Genomic DNA, 21,209 nt, shown 5'->3' with positions numbered 1-21,209 from the left:
CAGCGCAAATAATACACCCAGGTGCACTAAGGAAGAAACCTCTCATTTTCCATGTGCCCAGCAAGCCACCACCACCTAATCCCCTGTTGTAGGGCAGATATACTAAATCTAGCCACTGCAACATACCTTCTGAGGGGGGGGGGGGGGAGGGGGGGGTGGTGGGGGAAGGGGGGGAAAAGGGTGAGTAACCCCCCCCACAGGAGAAAACGGCCCAGGGTAATAGAGGACACAGTCCTTTACCTTAGCCTTGCTGGCGCCTTGGCTTGCCCCCTTATCCGCTGCATCGCTATCCATAGCTGTCTGCGGTGCGTGGTAAAACGACCGGTTCCAGATTCGAAAACGCCGCTGCGCTGACCTGGAACCGGAAATAAGGCGCCAGGTGACCCTGCCCTCTCCCACTGCGCTTTGCGCCGGAAATGACGCACGCGCCGACCCGGAAGTGCTGCCTGGACGTGGCTGAAGCGCTCTTCTGCCACCAGCAACATGGCGGCCGCCACCGCTCGTTCCTCCATGTAGAAGGGAACAGAGGACGGCCACCTGCAGGCCAAAAAAATTTTTAGGCAGCACCCCCGGACGTACAGGCTCTCCCCGAGCACGGAAGAGGGAGAGGGAGCCCACGGGACCGTCTATATAAGAGGCAAGTGGGAGGTTCACTCTCCTAGCCTAGAAAAGACCTATCAGGTGAGAACCTGTGTCTCCCAGGATAAACCTGGGAGATCATGGCTCCCACCAGAGGTGCTCCTCCAGCTGGAGGAAACACAAAAAACTGATGAGGCAACGTGGAGGATTCCAATTTAAAGACTTAATTGATGAGGTGTTTCCTGTGGGAGGAGGAGCCATGATCTCTCGGGTGCTGTCCTGAAAGACGTTTTGGAAAACTTACATTTAAATGCCCATCAATGCAGCGTTATCGGTGTCCATCTGCAGCCTTGTCAGTGCAGCTTTGCCCCAGTGCAGCCATGTCCCAAGTGCAGCCATGTCCCCAGTGGTCAGTGCAGCCTTGTCCCCAGTGGTCAGTGCAGCCTTGTCCCCAGTGCAGCCTTGTCCCCAGTGGTCAGTGCAGCCTTGTCCCCAGTGCGGCCATGTCCCCAGTGGTCAGTGCAGCCTTGTCCCCAGTGCAGCCATGTCCCCAGTGCAGCCATGTCCCCAGTGGTCAGTGCAGCCTTGTCCCCAGTGCAGCCATGTCCCCAGTGCAGCCATGTCCCCAGTGGTCAGTGCAGCCTTGTCCCCAGTGCAGCCATGTCCCCAGTGGTCAGTGCAGCCTTGTCCCCAGTGCAGCCATGTCCCCAATGGTCAGTGCAGCCTTGTCCCCAACATACACCGCCGCCGACATACACAAGTTACACTGTGTATTTTTAAATATGGCGCCGCGGAGTTCGGAGGGACTCGGGGGCGCTCGTTCAGCTGAACGAGCGCCGCCGAGAACACAGTGACTGGGCGGAGCCGAGATACACATAGCCGAGGGTTCTCGGCTATTCTCGGCGCCGTTCACAGTCACGCCCAGTCCCTATGATGGACATAACAGAGGTCCAATGGCGGGACTGGGCGGGACTGTGAACGGCGCCGAAAAGAGCCGAGAACCCTCGGCTATGTGTATCTCGGCTCCGCCCAGTCACTGTGTTCTCGGCGGCGCTCGTTCAGCTGAACGAGCGCCCCCGAGTCCCTCCGAACTCCGCGGCGCCATATTTAAAAATACACGCTATGTGAATGTCGGCGGCGATCGCAGCGATCGCTCCGATAGTTCACAAAATAGCGGGGATCGACGTATAACACGCACCCACGATTTTCCCCTGATTTTAAGGGGAAAAAAGTGCGTGTTATACGCCGATAAATACGGTAAATTGTCCATTGTATGTGCTGATGAATGGAGAATGTCTTTTTAGATTTCACAGGTCTTAGTACCTAGGGGACATGTCGAGATGCATGAAGCCATAGCATCAAGTGTAAAGGAGCCTATGGGTGACATATCTTTCACAGCCTCGTCTAGCACCGTCTCCAGGTCCTATTCTTTCTCCATGGCTACTACCGCTTCTAGAGCGGGCAGATTCAATTCCAAGTCAGGTAGAGAAGGTGATGATGGAGAAGAAGCCTGGTGCTTTTGAGTTCTGGACAGTTGATGGCTGTAATAAGGCAGTTACCTGTCAGAGAGGCCGCTAGTACTTGTGTTAAAATTGGCCCTGCTCCAGTGGAAGGGAAACATTGTCAAAAACTTTGGCAGAGTGAGTGTTTGCCTGAGTTTATGTGGTTCCCTTGTGTCTGGTTTCTGCCATTGCTATCAGTGAGGGTGTACCTCTGTGGCAAGAAGGGTGTGAAAATAGAGTAATTGTGTCCCTAGAAGGATACACAGTAACCCAGGTGTCAATGGTCCAATAGCAAAGTCCTCGTGGCAGGAGGAAGTGCCTAAGTACCTTATAAGGGCTCTGTGTGGAATTGGTTGTAAAAGTGGGACGTAACACCTAATTATCCACCTGAGACCAAGATCTGAATGTTGGAATTTTTACTGCCAAGTTTGAAAGACCTGATAAGTGAATAAACTTTTGCAGGCCATACACTGACCATGGGTTGCAGGAAAGAAATTTGATTCCCCAATCAACACAGACAGTGTTTACAGTGGAATCCATCCTACCGAGCCAGTGATTATTGATAGCGGCTATACCTGCAGCTAGAGATAATCTCATGTAAAATTCAGAAGGCTGGTTGTACCCAAGTTGATTAACTTGGTACATTTAGACTGCCCACACATGGTTCGAATCTTGGCTGGTTCCTGCTGAACGACGGAGATTCAAACAGTCTATGGCCGGCCTTAAAACACTATCCTGGATTCCTAATAGTCTTGCACAAAGAGAATACTATTTGGGGGACACTTAAAAGTGTACTGCAATTAATAGAGATCCTGAGCCTCATACTTTAAAGGTATAAAGCTACAGTATCGGTCTAACAATCAGTATGAAGCTGTCTTAGCTTTCCATGAAGCTGGTCCTTATATGGGTCCAGGCTTCACGCATCACAGTAGGCATACTATTCCGAGGGGTCTTTATTGCCTGGGAATTATAGGAATGGACCACTGGTCTGGAGCTGTATAGCACCCTGTGGCTAGCTACACTTTTTGCGCTCAGTGCTCAGGGATTGCTGCATCACTGACAGGTTACATCCTGCATGTGGGTATAACATATAACATGTTAGGAAAGATGAACTTATCCATTAAGATGTAAACGTTTTGTCAGGAGTTGGCCGCTAATTAGAATACACATTGGTGTATACAGCATATGGCAACTAAGACATATGCTCTGGGTGTGATCAGCAGCTAGCTGCCAAGCCACATTTTTCTCCTGCCCTCCACTACCCTCGCTCTCCCCGCTGATCAGTCATAACAAACAATCATGTACTTGTCAACATGCACAAATGGGAAGCTGCCACCCTCCATCCAGACATTGATGTGCAGTGGGGGAGCTGTGGTGTGATGAGGTGACAAAGGAAACGGATGTAAAGGGGGCTATGATATGAGGGAATGGGCTACTGAAACATGAAGAGGGGCTGTGGTGTGAAAGAAGGACTATGATGTGAAAGGGGACTGTGATGTCAGGGATCGAAATCATAAACATAAGATTTGGACTTCTGTTGGAAGAACATTTTATTGACCAGACCTTTTTAAATCAATACCCTTGATATAAACCCCAAAACCCTAATGAAGTTCTCTTATTAGCTCCCTTTTGGCCTTTTTAGACTGTTAATGTCTCTCTGAGGACTACAGAACAATTCTTATCTGTACTGTGGGGATAAGGAAATGGGGAGCTGTTCAGTAGTTCTACAGCAGTTCCTTTCCTAGCGTGACAATGCTGCTCCTCCATAGATACAGAAAAGTGAGTGACAGTTGTCACCCGAAGACAACAAATGTGCAACTGGCAGGATCACCAGGAGAATATAAAGAAACACATATATACATATAATGCAGCCACCACAACCTAGGGCTAGTAAGCTGCAATATATTCAATGTTTCTTCATGGGTTTATGGCTTCTGCTTTCATTTCCGGTGTTGTGGTAAATTGGTAGTTTCTATGACTGTCTGTAAATTATTTTTTTATCCCCGGCCAACGTAAAGCTGTTGTGTTGCGTACTCGTGTTGCCTTCCTCTGGACCAGCACAGTTATTAGAAGGCTGAACTATATGGATATGATATTGCTAATAATGTTACAACTGATGGTGCCTTGCTTCACATATACACAATATAATATGCACAATTATTATACAATATAAACAATTTATTGTTACCAAAATGATAAAAAATATATCCTCTTGATTAATAGGCAGAAACAGCTGTTCAAGAAACAAGTAGTCAATGGAGCAAATAATGAATACAGATGAGAACTTTCAACAACTAATAATGAGCTTTAACCATGAAACTCATTAGCAAAATAATACATGGCCAATAAACAAGCACATAAAAGTCAGGGAAGCATGTTAAAAACACTATGTCACCCCATTAAGTGATACTGGCATGTGTTCTCAATTACAGCCATCTTTTAGTATCATAGATAATTACTTACTGAAGCTGTGATGAACAAGCCATGAAGCTGTCCATAAGGCTTGAGGTTGCGGAAAACTTCGCTTTTTCACACTGTGAAAGTTGTGACCACTTCCTGTATGCACAGTCCTGCCATTCCAGCAAAGGGAACTCCATCATGGATATAATCAAATCTAGAACTGTACTGTGGGAGAAGTTTAAATATTAGTAAGGAAAGCCCTTGGTTTACACAAAAAGTGGGGGATGAGGGGTTCCACCTCAAATTAAAACATTGAAATACATTCGAACCAAGAGCCATGGCCAAGGGTCTATGTTGACAGGCTTTGCAATCCCATACAAGTCTATAGAAATCCAAACCCTGAAGTGGAAATACAGCTTAGAAGGGAGCCTACTGCAGGTCAAATGCACCATTTTAATGAATTTTGCATGATCGAAAAAACATTTCAAACGGTTGCCATTGACCCTAAAAAGTCAAACAAAACGCCATGCCCCAGCGGCTTAATGCTCTCAGCACTAATTCGTTTTAGTACGAGGAAATTGATTACAGATCAGAATTCCACCAATTGCAGTGCCACTTTAAGGCTATTTTCACACTGGGGCGGTGGGTCTGTTAGCGGTAAAGCGCTGCTAGCTTTACCACTGTTTAAGTGGCGCTTTTCGGCCGCTAGCGGGGAGCTTTTAACCCTCAAGAAGAGGTTAAGAGCGCCCGTGTTGCAGCGCTTCCAAAGCACTTTTTTTATTTCATTACATTCCAATGTGCAGTGGAGGAGCGGTGTATACACCGCTCCAAAACCGCCCCAAAGATGCTGCTTACAGGGCTTTTTTTCCCGTCCCGCAAGCGCACCACCCCAGTGTGAAAGCACTCGGGCTTCCAAACTGGGGAGGCATGAAAACTGCCTAAGTGTAAAAGGGCTCTAAGGCTGGGGGTTCACACTGAGGAATGGAGCGGCTCACAGCAGGGGTCTGGTGAGTCTCAATTTACCATTTCAGCCCGAATTTTTGGCTGAATGCGGACCTAAATCGCACTAGAAAACACAGAGGACCACAGTGCAATTTGCTCCAGAGATGTGTGAATCAGCTCCATAGAGAGCCGGTCACAATCTCCTGACATTGGCAAATGGGATGTGGGTAACACACATCCGATTCGCACTGGTGTAAACCCAGCCTAAGTTGGGAGACAAATGTGGAGGTCATTACTTCTGAAAATCTGAGTTGCCTGGAGATCCTAATACATTCTGGGACACTAAATTGGAACAAGCATGCAGATCCCAAAAGTCAGATCTGGGTCAATGATTTATGTATTGAGATTGATATTCAGAGAACTAGTAATTTCAGAAAAGGAGTTGAGCAATGGTTGTCTGCCATACAGGTTACAAATATGTGTTATTGTGAGCCAAATTTCACTGACATAAAATAACAGTTTATACTACATTTAAGAGAAAGGTAATTTAATTCAGGGATGGGTAATCCAAGAGCTAGGAAAACAGCACACCTAAAAAAAAAAAAAAAGAAAAAAAAAAACCCCCAAAAAACACTCTTTACTCCCTGCCAGCTTGTATACCGTCTAATTGGCTACTGATTTCTATATTAAAGTGGAACTATAGTCCCCTCTGTCACGATTACGCATACCCACTGCAACTAGCTATCCGAGATGTTGTTCCGTGACTGGGGGTATAAGAGGAAATATGGGAATAAGGGGGAACCTATACTGAGCAAGTAAGACTAGCTGTGGTACTTTCACAACCCGCACTACCTTTGGCCACCACTAGAGGAAGACTCCACTCCAATCCAGCTGGCTGACCCCACACAGACAGATACAAATCTTACATACAATTTGGTGCACGCTAAGGGTTGGGGAGCAGTCTAGCAATTACTACACACTTCTAGGGTTCATCCAACTATCCTGCAAGCTAGAACCCTGGTGTTAATCACTCTTCCCACTGTCCACACACCAGAGACACAAATAATACCCTGACACCGCCCAACAATGTGTCCGCAGACTGGTCTGCTGAGCCACCACACACACAGATCTCTGGCAGATCTGTTAGATTACAATCTGCATGCAATCTGCCAACACGCAGAGCAATTGCATACCGATTGGCACGTAACTTGGACTGAGTACTTAGGCACTAAAATACAACAACCTCTCCAGAGAGATGAATCCTAGCTTAGTACACAAAAGTCACTTATTAATTTTATCATTTAATATCCCGAAAGTGGGCAGTGCATAAAAAGATATACAAAGAAAAAGGAGTTACCAAAAAAAAAGATACAAAAAATACAAAAAGACACACAATTGGCAATTTGCTATGAATATAAAAAAGCGATAAAAACAGAAATAAACTTTACCAAAGTCTATCCTTTGTAGAAGCATACTGGAACATGTGGGAACTCCCCAGTTTCCAACTGGCTTTGTGGAAGACCGACATCCATATCTCAGGCTACCCAATTTATTGAAATATGGATGTGGGCTGGACTTTAGCCCTTGGCCAATCAACCCTGGGGGGTGTTCCTGTCTCAGCCCTCAGGATGTTTTGAGTTCTGAAATGACCAGAACAGCGCTGATTGCTGGGTCATGGATAGGATTTCCGATACCAGCGCATCAGTCCGATCACGACACTACCAATCACTGCCTGTCTGCTGCAATCAGGTGCCATATAAAGGTTTTGTGTATTTTTCTAGGATTCTACACACGCTACATATACAGAGTTACATGTACACGTAACCCAACACGTGTACGGTCAAAAGGAATTATTTTCATCTCTCTGCCGCTAATATTTTAGCTTTTATGAGAGATAAAATAGATTCACTAGATCTGGTGATATAATCAAAGTTGGCAGACCTTATGGGGCCTTGTGAATGCCCCCTGTGGATCCTTGTAGCCACACTGGCTAGGACTTCCATTGAAGGCTTCAGAAAGGTGGCAATATATGTTTACTCATATGGGAACTTTTATTGGTATCTAGGTGTCCACTCTTCTTTCTTGGAGCTGGCTCTGTCCTTTTCAAATGCTAATGAAAGAACATATGTCCATGACTGATATTGAATACTATATTTTTAATAATTCAGAATTAAACTAAATCTACAATTACACTACTTCTACAGATCACATCACATCTCGTTAAGGCAAAACGATCCTACGCTTACATTTATGTTACAACCTCCACTCCAGTGATGTGTCAACAATCTCTCTTGCCAACAACCAACACCTTTGGATGTTTTTTTTCCAGGTTTGGATCTTCATCCATCTTGATTGGCTGGTGTGACAACTCCTGTGCACGAATGGGTGTTCATTAGAGGTGTGCATCGTCACTGGTCCCTCAATTAGATTACGATTATCCTGTCAACGATTCGATTTGTTTCCTGCGATGCATCACTATTACTGCCCAAGGCTTTCAACAAAAGTCAAAACCCCATCAGTGCAGCCTTATTTGTGCCCATCAGTGCAGCCTTGAATATGGCCATCAGGGCAATCTCATCAGTACCCATCATTTTCGCCTCATCAGTGCATCCTCATTAGTGCCTGGATCACACAGAGCTGGGATCTCCTGCTGTGACATGGAGCTTGGATTTGAATTGCCCGGCAGCCGCTGTCAAGAAGTCCCGCCTCCTGGACCAGCTACTATGATACATGTCACACTTATTCAATTTCCTGGCATTGGATCAGTGTGCTGTATATCATAGGAGCAGGTCTAGGAGGCGGGACCCTGATACAGCGGCTGTCAGGCTTTCCAGATCCAAGGTCAGTGTCACAGCGGGAGATCTCTGCTCTGTGCGATTACACATACACGTTTAGGCATGGAGAGGAGGACTCTGACATAGGTGTGCCAGGATGACGTCATTGATGCAATCACAATGCAGTCATTCTCTGCATCGCGATGCATCAATTACACAATTATTTTCAACACCCCTAGTGCTTATCCATCTAGGCACATGCTGACATTCTACACTGAGCTGTGCATGCAGATCTCATTGTACATAGCAAAGAAGCAAGTAAAAATACTTTAATACAGAAGCATGTAATCACCCAGCTAGAATACGGTCTTGGAATACAGGATCATGCTAATTGTTCATTGCCCTAGTCCAGTTAGCTGCAGTTTGGCAGGCAGGTGTGTAATATTTTAGATCTCTCACCATACTGCCATCACTTTTTGTCCTGGTGACAATGGCAGTCACACATGCCATATTGAGAATCACTCTGAAATGTTGATCGCATTCTGGTGTGATTAAAGAAGTTTGGCGTGCTGGTGACATATTCTATTGATGTCAATGTAAGTTGTTGATATATTACAGCATAATGGTGGATTTTGGTATGGTGTGCGATAAGAAAATGCATATTTACAGTTTGTTCTTCTTACAATTGAAAACAATACTATGCCACTTTATTGATACACAAGCACTAACAAAACATGATTGTGATCTAAAACAGGTGAAATTAGTTGCCAATAGCACTGAAAGTCATTTGGAAGGTCCAGGTGAAGGCTGAAAAGAGTATCTATCAATGATGAAGGAAAAGAAAATGCATAGCACATTTTGGGTGTGGGGGGTGGGAACCCAGATCTCTTTAGGACACCTAAACAGAAATCAGAAGATTCAGAGATATTCGCACAGAAGAAGAGAAAGGTTCTAAACAAAACAGCCAAAAAGGATTCAAAATTCAAAAGCATGAAAAGTCAACAGGTTCCTGATGTCCCAGAACCATAACCAAAACCAAAAATGTGCCATGTGCAAATAAAGACAAAGAGTGCAATCTACAGTAAATGACATAGCAAAACTCAGCGTAAAGGTTCAAGTTTGAGAGAGACATGGACTTACTATGGGGAACATTTCAAGAGAACGTGTCTGAAAAAACATGCAAAACAACCAGAGAGAATGTAGGAGGACAAGACCCCTTTGAACAATTAACAGCTGCAGTCCCTGAACTTGTCATCTTTAACCATGGAGATTACATTAAACTGGGTCCCAGTCATTCCTTTACCACCCAGATGACAGACTTAGTTGCCATGACAGCTGAAAATTAATTTTCTACAATGTGTTTGGAGAAGGGGGCTTTGGAAAAGTCCTACTGGCAAGCAACAGATCACATGCGAGGGGAACAGGTGGCCATAAAAATTTCAAAAAAGCCACGGACAGTGGTAAAAGTACCTCATGATTGAGCCTACAACTGTCAAATGAATACCTTCCTCATTGATGGCTTTCGGGCATTCCAGACACACAACTACATGCGTTATTAAATGGAGCTGGCCAGACGTGGAACCCTGCTTAGGCAGGTTCGTGGGAATAAAGACCTGAACAATGAGGTGAAAAGACATATCACTGCGAAAATAGTCTGTAGTATCCCATTCTTACATGCAAAAAGGGATCATCCATAGAGAACCGAAGCTTGAGAATGTTTTATTGAACAATGATTTCCAATTGAAAATCATAGATCTTGGCCTTACTGTGAAAAATGTTTTTGGAAAAGCAAAAAGTACCGAATAGATAGGAAATCAGGGTATGTGTCTCCAAGAGGATTGCGATACAATGAGAGTGTAGAGCTGGTTTTCATTAGGTGCAATGTTGCCCGATGCCATTTTGCAGGAAATTATGGGTGTACCCCTTGGCACAAGCCAGACGAAAATGGTGGTTAGGGAAGGGGTTACATTAACTAACAGAATGCAGATTCCCCAACGACTTTCAGGAGAAGAACCCATGGACTGGAGCCAAAAAGGAGATGGGACTAGTGAGCAACATCAAGTGTCATACGGGAGACAGCCAGAGAGAGAGAGGCTTGGTGGAGTTGAGGAGACCAAAGGTGCAGAACCCTGGAAGGGGTTAGTGTGGTATGCTCCCTGTGTGATATGCACTGCTGAGCCTTGTACCCCGTGTGATACAGTATGTGCTCCTAAGCTTGGCACCCTGTGGGATGCACACACCAGAGCCTTGAACCCTAGGTTCTATATACACGTTGTTGTGGACTTTGTTTGAAAGCAGAAGGACGTGTCAGTAGACTACGAGAGGGCTCATCAGCGTCCCCGCAGCCTAATGAAACAAGTCTATCAGCCGCTGGGAAAATGGTACTTGTAGTTAATGCATTCACTGGAATATGAGCAGAGCCCCACACAGCCAGGATGTTTGATAAGAGTGACAGCAGGTGTGGGGAGGGGAACCCCTGCAGCTGTCACAGGGAGGGGGGATTGAAGGGAGAGGAGGCAGGAACATGTTACATGTTCCACCCTAAATACAGGTTGAACATATAACATGTTCCAAAGGAGAAGTTATCCTTTAAGCCGGGGGTCCGCAACCTGGCGCCGGTCCGTAGCCCTTTACAGCCAGGCCGCGAAGGCTGCACTGTAAGAGGTGCGGCGGGCGAGCAGAGAGGTGACATCTCTCACCGCCTACCCCACATCAATGCTGATCTGCCCTCACAGCCAGGCCATAAAGGCTGCTCTATCAGAGGTGTGGTAAGTGAGCAGAGAGATTACATCATTTCTCATCGCCCGCCCCACTTTGCTGCTGTTCCGCCCCCACTCTGGGATAGGACCCAGCAACTGTGCATGTCCTGCATAACACGCTTGGATACTGTAGCACTGGGGAGAGGCACAGAGAGATAAGTTGTAAGTCTTTCACTGCTGAAAAAATTCCATTACAAAATTGCCATTACATTTACAATGTTAACATTACATGTTGCCTCTGGTATCTAGTGGCAGGCGACGGTGGCAAGCTGCATCTGGCGGCAAGCGACGGTGGCAAGCTGCATCTGGCGGCAAGCGACGGTGGCAAGCTGCATCTGGCGGCAAGCTGCATCTGGCGGCAAGCGACGGTGGCAAGCTGCATCTGGCGGCAAGCGACGGTGGCAAGCTGCATCTGGCGGCAAGCGACGGTGGCAAGCTGCATCTGGCGGCAAGCGACGGTGGCAAGCTGCATCTGGCGGCAAGCGATGGTGGCAAGATGCGAGATGCATCTGGCGGCAAGCGACGGTGGCAAGATGCATCTGGCGGCAAGCGACGGTGGCAAGATGCATCTGGCGGCAAGCGACGGTGGCAAGATGCATCTGGCGGCAAGCGACGGTGGCAAGATGCATCTGGCGGCAAGCGACGGTGGCAAGATGCATCTGGCGGCAAGCGACGGTGGCAAGTGACAAACTCAGAGCTCCCACTTATTCTGAATTATGGGGAGTGGAACTATTTCATTTTATATTACAATGTAATAATATAAATAATGCGCTTCAATCATCTGGACACCATATCAACCATGGTGTGGTGATGATTGAAGCGCTAACACCAGCCATTGCACCAACAAATTGGCTGTGGAGAAAGCGACCCCTCCATCCCCTTGGCAAAATTTTCTTCCATGAAACCGGTGCCAAAAAGGTTGAGGACCGCTGCTTTAAAGGAGTTGTGAGGGCAGAACATTTTTTTTTTTTTCTTAATGCACTGTATGCATTAAAATTAAAAACCTGTGTGTAGCAAATTACCTACCTGAGCCCCTTCTCTCTCCAGCGATATCCACGATGCCCTCAGCCATCCAGGACACTCCTCCTGATTGGCTGAGACAGAGCAGCGGCTCCATTGGCTCCTGTGGCTGTCAAAGTCAGTCAGTCAGTCAGTCAGTCAATCAGGGGAGAGAGGGGGCGGGGCCAGGTTGGGGCTGTGTGTCTGAATGTATATACAGAGCTCTGACTCGGCTTGGTTAACCCCTGTAGCAAGCTGCTGGCTGAGCGGCACTCAACGGAGGGAGAGGCTAGGAGCAGCAAAGGAGGGATACGAGAAGAGGAGGATCCGGGCTGCTCTGTGCAAAACCAACTGCACAGAGGAGGTAAGTATAACAGGTTTGTTATTTAAAAAGAAAAATAAATAAATAAAAAAGCCTTTACAATCAGTTTAAGCCAAGAATGGCATTTGGTATATAAACGGCCACATTATTGCTAAATTTGTTCTACCGGTGCCAGGTAGGAGCCATCCTAAAAGTTTCCCTATTGTCTTGTACCCCTCCCTTTTCCTCCAATAGATACATAAAAAAAATACATATAATTTGTATCATATTCATTTGTATGCCTGTGGCACTTGATGATGTCACCCAGTGCTTGAACACCGGGCGGATATAAATACAGGGTCCTGTCCAGGTACCTTGGAAAATTTGTTTCCAGGCACCTGCTGCCCGCAGTGCACTTTGCATGGACCACTGAATTGGGTGCTCCCTCTTCCTGGAATTCTTTTATTTTTTCCAATATATTTTTATAGAGGTTTTAGAGAATAAGGAAACCTGCAACTGCACAAGAAAAAGAGTAAACACATGGGTTTGCCTCACAGGGCAATATGATGGTATCCACATATATAAAACTCACATATGAAAACAGTTGACTTGAAAAAGAAAACAGAGGTTTCTTCACAGCAGACTCCAACACAAGTCTTAGTACATTCTTGTTTTGAAGACACAAGTACAATAATCTCTATACATCCCTTTCATACTAGGTTTCCTTTAAGACCTGCTCCCAGACATAAGGTAATCTACAAATAACACATTCAAATTTTAGTTGGATTGGACCTATAAAACCTAGCTTTTGGCACTGTTGCCAGCAGTGTTAATTTCGTCAACAAAAACATCTTTGTCAAACTTTTCCTCAGCGCCCTTTTTACCATGACAAAAACTAAACGAAAAGTACATCACACTTTTGTCCACTGACAAAAATGAACTTCGGCTTGGGAAAGAAGCAGCGCCAACCTAAGTGCAGTATGTGAAGCAAAAAGGAACACTTATTGGGTATTGCACTTACAGGATAAGACTAAGCAGATGGAATGTAAAAGAGACCAAGCAGTGAAGTTTCCCTCTGGATGGAGAGTTGGGTTCCACGGCGTCCCACATTGCCAGTGGTTTCCAGTGCTCTGGGGCAGTGGTTGGGAGCGCAAGCAAGCATCACCAGGGAGACAGAAAGACTGCAGTGGGCGTGGCGTGTGTTCGGAGCATGTGTACTCCTTCCTAAGGCCTCCCGAGCTGCCATCTCAGCTGAGGTTAAATGCCGGTGGACAGCAAGGCTCAACAAACCAGCTCCAGCTATAACCCCACGGAAACAGCACAGCTAGTGGCAGCTGCGGGAACATGCCAGTGGTGCAATACATTAACCACTTGCCGACCGCCGTACACTGATTTATGTCAGCAGAATGGAACCGTGTGCAAAAGGGCATCCCTTACGTCCGTTTTATTAACAAAAGTAAAGATACTGCAAGTTTAGAAACAAAACAATTAGGTATAAAGGATATATCAAATTAGTTCAATATCAGAGCAGCAGTTTAAAGACAATACACCATAGAAACAAAGTGTGTCACATACATCCAATAAGGCAATAAAGCAGAGCTAGTTCAAGATTCGTTAAAATGAACAAATGAATCTAGTCTTCCAGATAACAGGGTATTTTAAGTGGCTTTTTTAAAACATCAAATAAGTATACCAGTCATCACTTTGCTCAATCAGACTGACTTACAACCATCAGAAGTGAGGGGATTCTATAGGAAAAAAGAAGAGAGCGTGGAGAGAAAGAGGGGTGGGGGGGAGGAAGCGGGGACGGGGCTGGAGAGAAGGAGGGGGGGCGGCCAGAAGATAGAGAATTGGGGACAGTAGAAAGGAATAGTGTGGGTCGAGAGGAATTTCCAAGGAGCTCTGTCTTCTAGAGATTATATTAGTTTCCAACCATTCAGAGCTGTCAGGTCTAGCATCTCTAAGGGTTCTAACTCCAGTTTCTCCCATATGGGTCCAGAGGGTAGCCCCCCAAGTCTACAGTGCAATGGGGTAATCTAGCCATAACCCAAGCATCCCAAACGCAAACTTCTGGGGGCACTTATGATTCAAATAGGTTAGTTTATATAGGGGTAGTACAGAGTCTACCAGCTGGAACCATTGGGCCACCGAGGGGGGGGGTCGAGTAGCCAGCTTCCAATTTTGGAGGACAACCTTCCTGGCATAAAAACACAGAAAAAAGACTAGCAATTTCTTATGGGTAGATTGAGCCACTGAGACCCCAATGCCCAGGAGAAGCACCTTAGGGTCCAACGTCAGAGAATTCTGCAATTAGGTTAATCTCTAGCACCACTACCTTCCAAAATTGCTGTATAATCGGGTACTCCCTGATAACATGACAGTACGTCCCAACTGCCTGTTGACACTTCGAATATGTCTCCGAGTACATAGGATATATCCGAGAGACGTTGAGGGGTGTAATGGAAATTTGTTCTGTATATAATTGTATTTTATTTTGTATGTATTGCACTCTGCCCTCACTGTGCACACAGCACTAATAATGTTTTCAGCACATGTTTACATTCTTTCGAGTCCTGATTAGAATTAGCCTGAGTATGTAACGCCCCTTGTTACCATAAACGTACAATTGTAATATTAATGTGATACCTACGTAATCATGTGTATAAAAACCTTCAATTGTGTCATAATAAAGCAGAACAGTTATTTGGAAAGATGCTGAGCATATCTTTTGTGTCTGTTCCTTACTGCAGTAGTTATTATTAATTTGGAACCACTAATCAATATGCGGATAGGAGTTGCCGATCATCAATTTAACCAAGTCAGGGGGTATAATATGCCCTGTGGATAAATTTAAGTCGGGCTTTCACACTGGAGTGAATGGAGCAGCTGTTTTAGGGCGGTTTGCAGGCGCTATTTTTAACGCTATAGCACCTGAAAAACGCTCCAGTGTGAAAGGGGTCTAAAAGAAAAAAGCTGTACTGAGCTTTTTCAAGCTGCAGTGTGCAAGAGGCCTATCAGTGTAGATGTCCTCTATGTGGATTGCCGTTTACTAGCTCTCTTCAAGCACTGTCAGTGTGAGGAGGGGACTGCCGATAACCAGCAAATCCTGTTTACACTGCGACTGGACACAGCCGATTACCTGGTAAGTGGATGCACTGTAGCTATCGTTCGGCAAGCGGATAAAGGCAGGTAGAAAAAAAAAAAAAATCCCACAGTCATTGCGCCCAGAAGGAAGAGTTTTGGCAGACAAACAAAGCTTGATGCGCCTAAAAGGATGTAGACCACATGCGTTCAGCGCTTGAGTATTAAAGTGGAGTTCCAAACACATATTTATTTTTTCTGCATCCCCTCTGCTTGTCTACTTAATATACATGAAATCGTGTCTCCAATTCAATCTCCTTTTGTGTACATGTTTTTTAGAATGTACTTACAGCGGCGTTCCGCCTATATCTTTTTTTTAAAGTCAGCAGCTACAAATACTGCAGCTGCTGACTTTTAAAATAAGGACACTTACCTGTCCATGGCGCCCGCGATGTCGGCACCCGAAGCCAACCTGTCCCTCGGGTGGTGCCGCAATCATCAGTAAGGGAATCAGGAAGCGAAGCCTTGCGGCTTCTCCTCCTGGTTCCCTACTGTGCATGCGTGACCCCACTGATCCCTGCTGTGTTCTGGGACCTGTGTGTCTCCCAGAAGACAGCTGGGGGGGGGGGGGGCAGAGAAGGAGCCAGAAGTGGCGTAGATACCCGCAGGTGGCTCGGCTATCTATGCCCGTAAGTGGGAGCAAAATACCTGTATTTGACAGGTATCTGCTCCCCCCTGAAATGTGCCAAATGTGACATTGGAGGGGGGGGGGGGGATTCCGCAAAGTGGAAGTTTCATTTTTGGGTGGAACACCGCTTTAACTTAGATATCATCTTCCTGAGTGAGGATGAGCTCCGGCGTGTTCACACACCCCACATGCAGAGCCCGCCAGGAAGTTGGCACTGCGCTAATCACAGGCAGTGAGACATTGTCCCGTGCGGCTGCAGAGATTGGAAAATGTCTCACTGTCTGTGATTAGCACAGCGCTGACTTCCTGGCGGGCTCTGCATGTGGGGTGTGTGAACACGCTGGAGCTCATCCTTATTCCTGAGCGTTTCCACCTTCATTGTGGGCATGTGAAGCCCACTAGGATTCTCTTCCAGGATACGGTGCTGCTGGCTACCCAGAATGCACCTCCTGATCTTGCACATGCGCATTAAACACACGGCACAGCAAGATGCTGAGAGGCAGCGATGCCCACTGACTCCTGGGAATCACGACACATATTTTCTAGGAGCCAGCGTGCCGCAGGATATTATCTAGATTGCCGTGTAGCTACTCACAGTGCCAGAGCTGCGAACCGAAAAGAATCACCGAGGCAACATGTCAGCTCAGTCAGCGATGACCGGCGGCGGTGCGGGAGCTTCATTCTAAGGTATTTCATAATGATATGCCTTTGCCTTACAGGTTAGTTTTTTAATTTAAACTAGGGCATACAACCACTTTAATTCATTCCAATGGCCAGGATTATTATTCTGCACAATGAAAAGAACACCCAATCACGTGACAAACCTAAACGCGTTAGTGAGTTTACAAACATTTTTTTTTTTTGCTGCCAGGAGGAAAGGAGTCCAGGAGCATTAGTAAAACGTCCGGTGTGCATGAGCCCAGAAGGTTCCACCTATAAATACACTTCCAGCCCAGGAAAGATGCATTTGTAAACTACTGAGCAACAAATGATTAAGGCCGCATTCACACCTGAGCGTTTTGTAGCTTGAAGCCACAAAACGCTGGAGGGGAAAAAAAAAAAAAAAAAAAATTCAATTATTCTCTATGGAGATGGTTCACATCTCCATTCCAAAACGCTTGAAGCCAGAAGCCCCAAAACGTCTGAAGCTCAAACAAGTTCTGGAACTTTTTTTTTTTTTAGGCAGATTTGGGCATTTTTCTGCTTTTTGCATTGGTAACCTGTACAAAATCACGGTAAAAATCGCACAGATTTCTGCCTGAAACCGCTACGCTCAGGCGTGAATGGGGCCTTAGACTTCATGTACACGGGACGTTTTTACAACCTCTCCTGAACGATTTAAAGTGGAGCTCCACCCACTTTTACAACTCTTCAGCATCCCTCACTAAACTGTGCACTGTAAACAAATTGGATATCTGCTGTATTCATTTTTCACTTCCTCCTCCCTGGCCACGGCCCATCACATCATTTCCTGTTTGCAATGCCTTCTGGGAAGGGGCGGCAACTTCCTCTGACACTGCCGTTGCTATGGAAACCTGACCTGAAACCTATTACACTGCATGCGCTGCACTGAGCATGTGCAAGATCTGCAAGGATGAGATCCAGGAAGAAATACAGTCTGGCTTCAGATGCCCACACTTAAGATGGCCACAGCCTGCTGTAAGTTTATAAAATAACAAACTACTGCTATAAACTAACAAAACAGACCTTAGTTTACAGACTAACTTTACTAGAATACATTAAGCTTGTGTATTATAGGGGTATTTTTATTTAAAAAGTATAATTTCGGCCGGAACACCACTTTAACTTGACAGATAGTAACCCAGGTTTAAAACGGCCGTTTTGCCGTGTTTATCGGCTTTTTTTTTTTAATAGCCAAAAATGCCTGTAAAAGAAACGTGGCTAAACGCGAGTTACCGCATTTGAAATACCTCTAAACACAGCTTCGGAATGCATTTTTTGGGTTCCAAAAAGGGCCTCTAAACGCAACTACCTGGAAAGGACTATAAAGGACCATGAGTACGTGTACTGATAAGATAACATAGAGGAGAGTTCAGATTCAGAAGCAGTGGAAAAATTGCCCAACTGCTCCTAACGTCCGTTTAGCAGCTGTGTAGATGAGGCCTAACACAGACCTCTAATCTACTCTCTTCCTGACCACCCCTAACGGCCCTGCCAGTGTCTGGCTAATACACAAACCTCCTTCACCAGCACTGTCACAAACGCTGCAGTCACTCCTCTGTAGCCCTCTTGTAGTTGGAGACACGTGGTTGGACTTTTCTCCTCCCACGGCGCGATGCTCCAATAAACACACGAAAGCACAGGCCGGTGGGCTTATTCCGCTGCCGCCATCATTACTGAGGGCAACCAGCGAACGGGGCCGTGCAGCTATTACCTGGGCGGCTAGGCGTAACAAGACGTATAGTGAGTGCAGAGGCTGCCAGGACTAAAGATGGCCGGTAGAAAACACAGGCATTGCTCCTGCGTCACTTCTCTGTAAGGCCCAACGTGACCAGATGTGGGATTTGGCGCCAGACGATTGAGGGTTCGTTTGGCGCGCTCAGAGTGGTGCTGCAAAGACAGCTGTCAGCTTCATTCTCTACTCTCCGATACACAGCCGGCATGGCACTACCCAAACTCAGCGAGGGCTCCATTGCGGTGAGTGGGGCATCTGTCTAGACAAGTCTATGGAGGAACCTACCGAGCCCTGTTATTTATTGGGGGAGTGTGGCAGGCTTTTGTGCGAGGCCTGCTTGCCTCTGGGACTTGTAGTTCGCCATCGTCCTTGGTGGCAGGAATCCGGGGCTTTAGTTTTCTGTTATATATGTGTTCTGGTCACTAGACTTCAAGTGCTATCAAACCCAAAGCAAACTTTTCTTCTATTGCAGCTTACCAATTCTTAGATGTGTTACTTGTATTTTCTGTTTTCCATTTTTTATTTTCTCCTGCTGATCCAGCCAGCCTAGGTTCACGCTAATACAGTGCGGAAAACCCCCACGATCTGCGCGTGTTTCCTGCGCTGCATTCATATCGCACGTCCTTGCGATCCGATCCGCTATGGCCATCAATACAAAGTTACACGCTCCAAACACAGGTCACTTTACCTGTCACAGGTCAAATAGTAAAAAGGACCATGTGATCAGGCTGCGGTGCGGCTCTCAAAAACATCTTTGCTGCGATTTCAGCACGTTCAAAAATCAAGGGGCTCAAATAGCGCTGTACTGAATTGCATGCGATCTGAACAAGAAAAGCGATGCGCTTCCTGTGCAATCTACTTGCAGTTCATAGTGTGCACCGAGGTTGTTTATTTGTCAACAGAACAAGCTCTCCTGCAGATGTAGCAATTACAGGGATGAGATAAACCATTTTTCACTGATGGGGTGCTTACATTGATCAGCTTTTTATGTAAAACCTTTACCTCCAAAGGAAAAAAAAAAACTGCTGTAACTGCATATTTAACCCTTTGTCACTCCCTCCTGGCATCACTTTGGACCTGGTGGGACTATGCCAGCAAAGTACCTCATGGGTGTCTGACCATTGGAACTAAGGTAAGTAATCGTGTCTTTAGTTCTGCTTTAGTGCCAGTTCATACTGCTGCGGTGCGAATTTTGCACAAATTTGATCCGATTGCGTTGCACATTTTCATTTCAAATTCTTTGTGTTCTGGCGAATATACTGCGATTTTGCGGCAAATACTGCATTGAATTTGCATTGCACACGGATCAAACTCGCACAGGACCCTTTTTGTACGCAGCTTAGATTGGCAACGCATTGATGTGAACGGCACTAATGGAAAACTATGTTATTTAAGTGACTTGCGAATTTTAGGCCATCGCAACGGCTCAAATTCGCAGCAGTGTGAACCGGCCCTTAAAGCGGAGTTCCACCCAAAAATGGAACTTCCGCTTTAAGTACTCCTCGCCCCCTGACATGATACAATTGGCATGTCATTTTTTGGGGGGAAGCTGGGTACCTGGTTTGGAGTGGGACTTCCTGTCTCACTTCCTCCTTCCAGGCTTCTAACCTCATAGGCGATTGCTAGGTGGCCCCTCCCTCCTGGTAATGTTCTGAGACACGCGACGGGTCCCAGAACATTGCCTGGTTGTTGACAGAGCGCGGCTCGCGCCCAGCTGTGAAGCCGCAAACTGTCACAGCCGTGCGCCCACGCTCACAATGTCGGCGGTGGAGAGGGGGAGAGGAGCGAGGCTTCGGGCGGCCTCATCGCTGGACCGTGGGACAGGTGAGTGTCTGTTTATTAAAAGTCAGCAGCTATACTTTTTGTAGCTGCTTACTTTTAATAAACTAAAAAAACAGTGGAACTCTGCTTTAAGACTAAGTTCACACTACTGCGATGCGATGAACTGCAAATTTGATCCATTTTTTTTTTTTTTGTCCTGTGCGAGTTTGCCTTGCGTTTTTGAGGTGGCCAGGTGTGAATTTACAGCGAATTTCTGGAGGCAGACAGTGAACAATTCGCAGAGATGTGAACTGTGTGCTGCGAGTTTTCTACAAGTTCAATTGAAGCCTATGAAGACAAGATTCGCACTGCACCATTGGAATTTGCATTGCACCCGCAGTCAACACGCACAGGAACCTTTTTTTTTTTTTCCTCTTTCTCTCATCAAATTTGCAATGCATAGATGTGAACTAACTCCATGGAATACTATGCTTTTTACATGACCTGCGAATCTGTGTACTCCTAAATGCATCAAACCCGCTGTAAATTTGCATCAGTGTGAACCCAGGCTGAGACCTTTCACACTGAGCCGGTTTCGAGCTAAAAATAGCGCCTGAAAACTGATTCCTTTCATTTCAATGGATGCTTTTACACTGGGGCGGTGTGGTGAAAAAAGTCCTGCAAACAGCATCTGTGGAGCGCCTCAAAAATGCCCCTGTCCATTGATATGTATGGGAAGCGCCACAAAATGTGTGTTTTTTTTTTTTTGTCACGTGACCTAAAAAAAAAAGCTCACCGCAAGAAGGTTATTTTACCTTCATGCATAGAATGCATGAAGGTGAAAAAGTTTGAGACTTTAGAACCATTTTATTGGAGGAACGTAATACTTTCTCCTATACAGTATGTGCTGTTGGTATCCTCCATTCATAGAACAATAGATAAAAAAAGACACGGTATCGGATCTCTGTATGCTCATGTGCGAGATTTGACAATGCGTCTTTGGGGCA

At 46.0% G+C, this 21,209-nt stretch overlaps 2 protein-coding genes across 4 annotated transcripts in view; one reads left to right on the top strand and one right to left on the bottom strand.

Annotated features, from left to right (window-relative positions):
- The window catches only part of SMYD4 (SET and MYND domain containing 4), a 117,842-nt gene extending 99,422 nt beyond the window's left edge, over positions 1-18,420 (bottom strand). Inside the window, exons 1-2 of one of the 2 annotated variants that reach the window (XM_073616619.1) lie at positions 18,225-18,420; positions 4,545-4,701 (exon numbers count right to left, since the gene is read on the bottom strand). In XM_073616619.1, coding sequence (XP_073472720.1) covers positions 4,545-4,681 — 137 coding nt within the window. In that variant the 5' untranslated portion in view covers positions 4,682-4,701; positions 18,225-18,420. Of the gene's footprint in view, positions 1-4,544; positions 4,707-18,224 lie in introns of both variants that reach the window. The other variant, XM_073616618.1, reaches the window with a different exon arrangement.
- RPA1 (replication protein A1) overlaps positions 18,391-21,209 on the top strand; it is a 150,899-nt gene continuing 148,080 nt past the window's right edge. The window contains exon 1 of one of the 2 annotated variants that reach the window (XM_073616621.1): positions 18,391-18,683. Coding sequence is in view for 1 of the 2 variants with exons in the window: in XM_073616620.1 (XP_073472721.1) it covers positions 18,648-18,683 (36 nt within the window). In the remaining variant the exon portion in view is untranslated. The remainder of the gene's footprint in view (positions 18,684-21,209) is intronic. The other variant, XM_073616620.1, reaches the window with a different exon arrangement.

The sequence above is a fragment of the Aquarana catesbeiana genome, linkage group LG02 (genome assembly GCF_042186555.1).
Source record: "Aquarana catesbeiana isolate 2022-GZ linkage group LG02, ASM4218655v1, whole genome shotgun sequence".
In the NCBI taxonomy this organism is placed as follows: Eukaryota; Metazoa; Chordata; class Amphibia; order Anura; family Ranidae; genus Aquarana; species Aquarana catesbeiana.
This window is presented reverse-complemented; position numbering and strand designations above follow the sequence as displayed.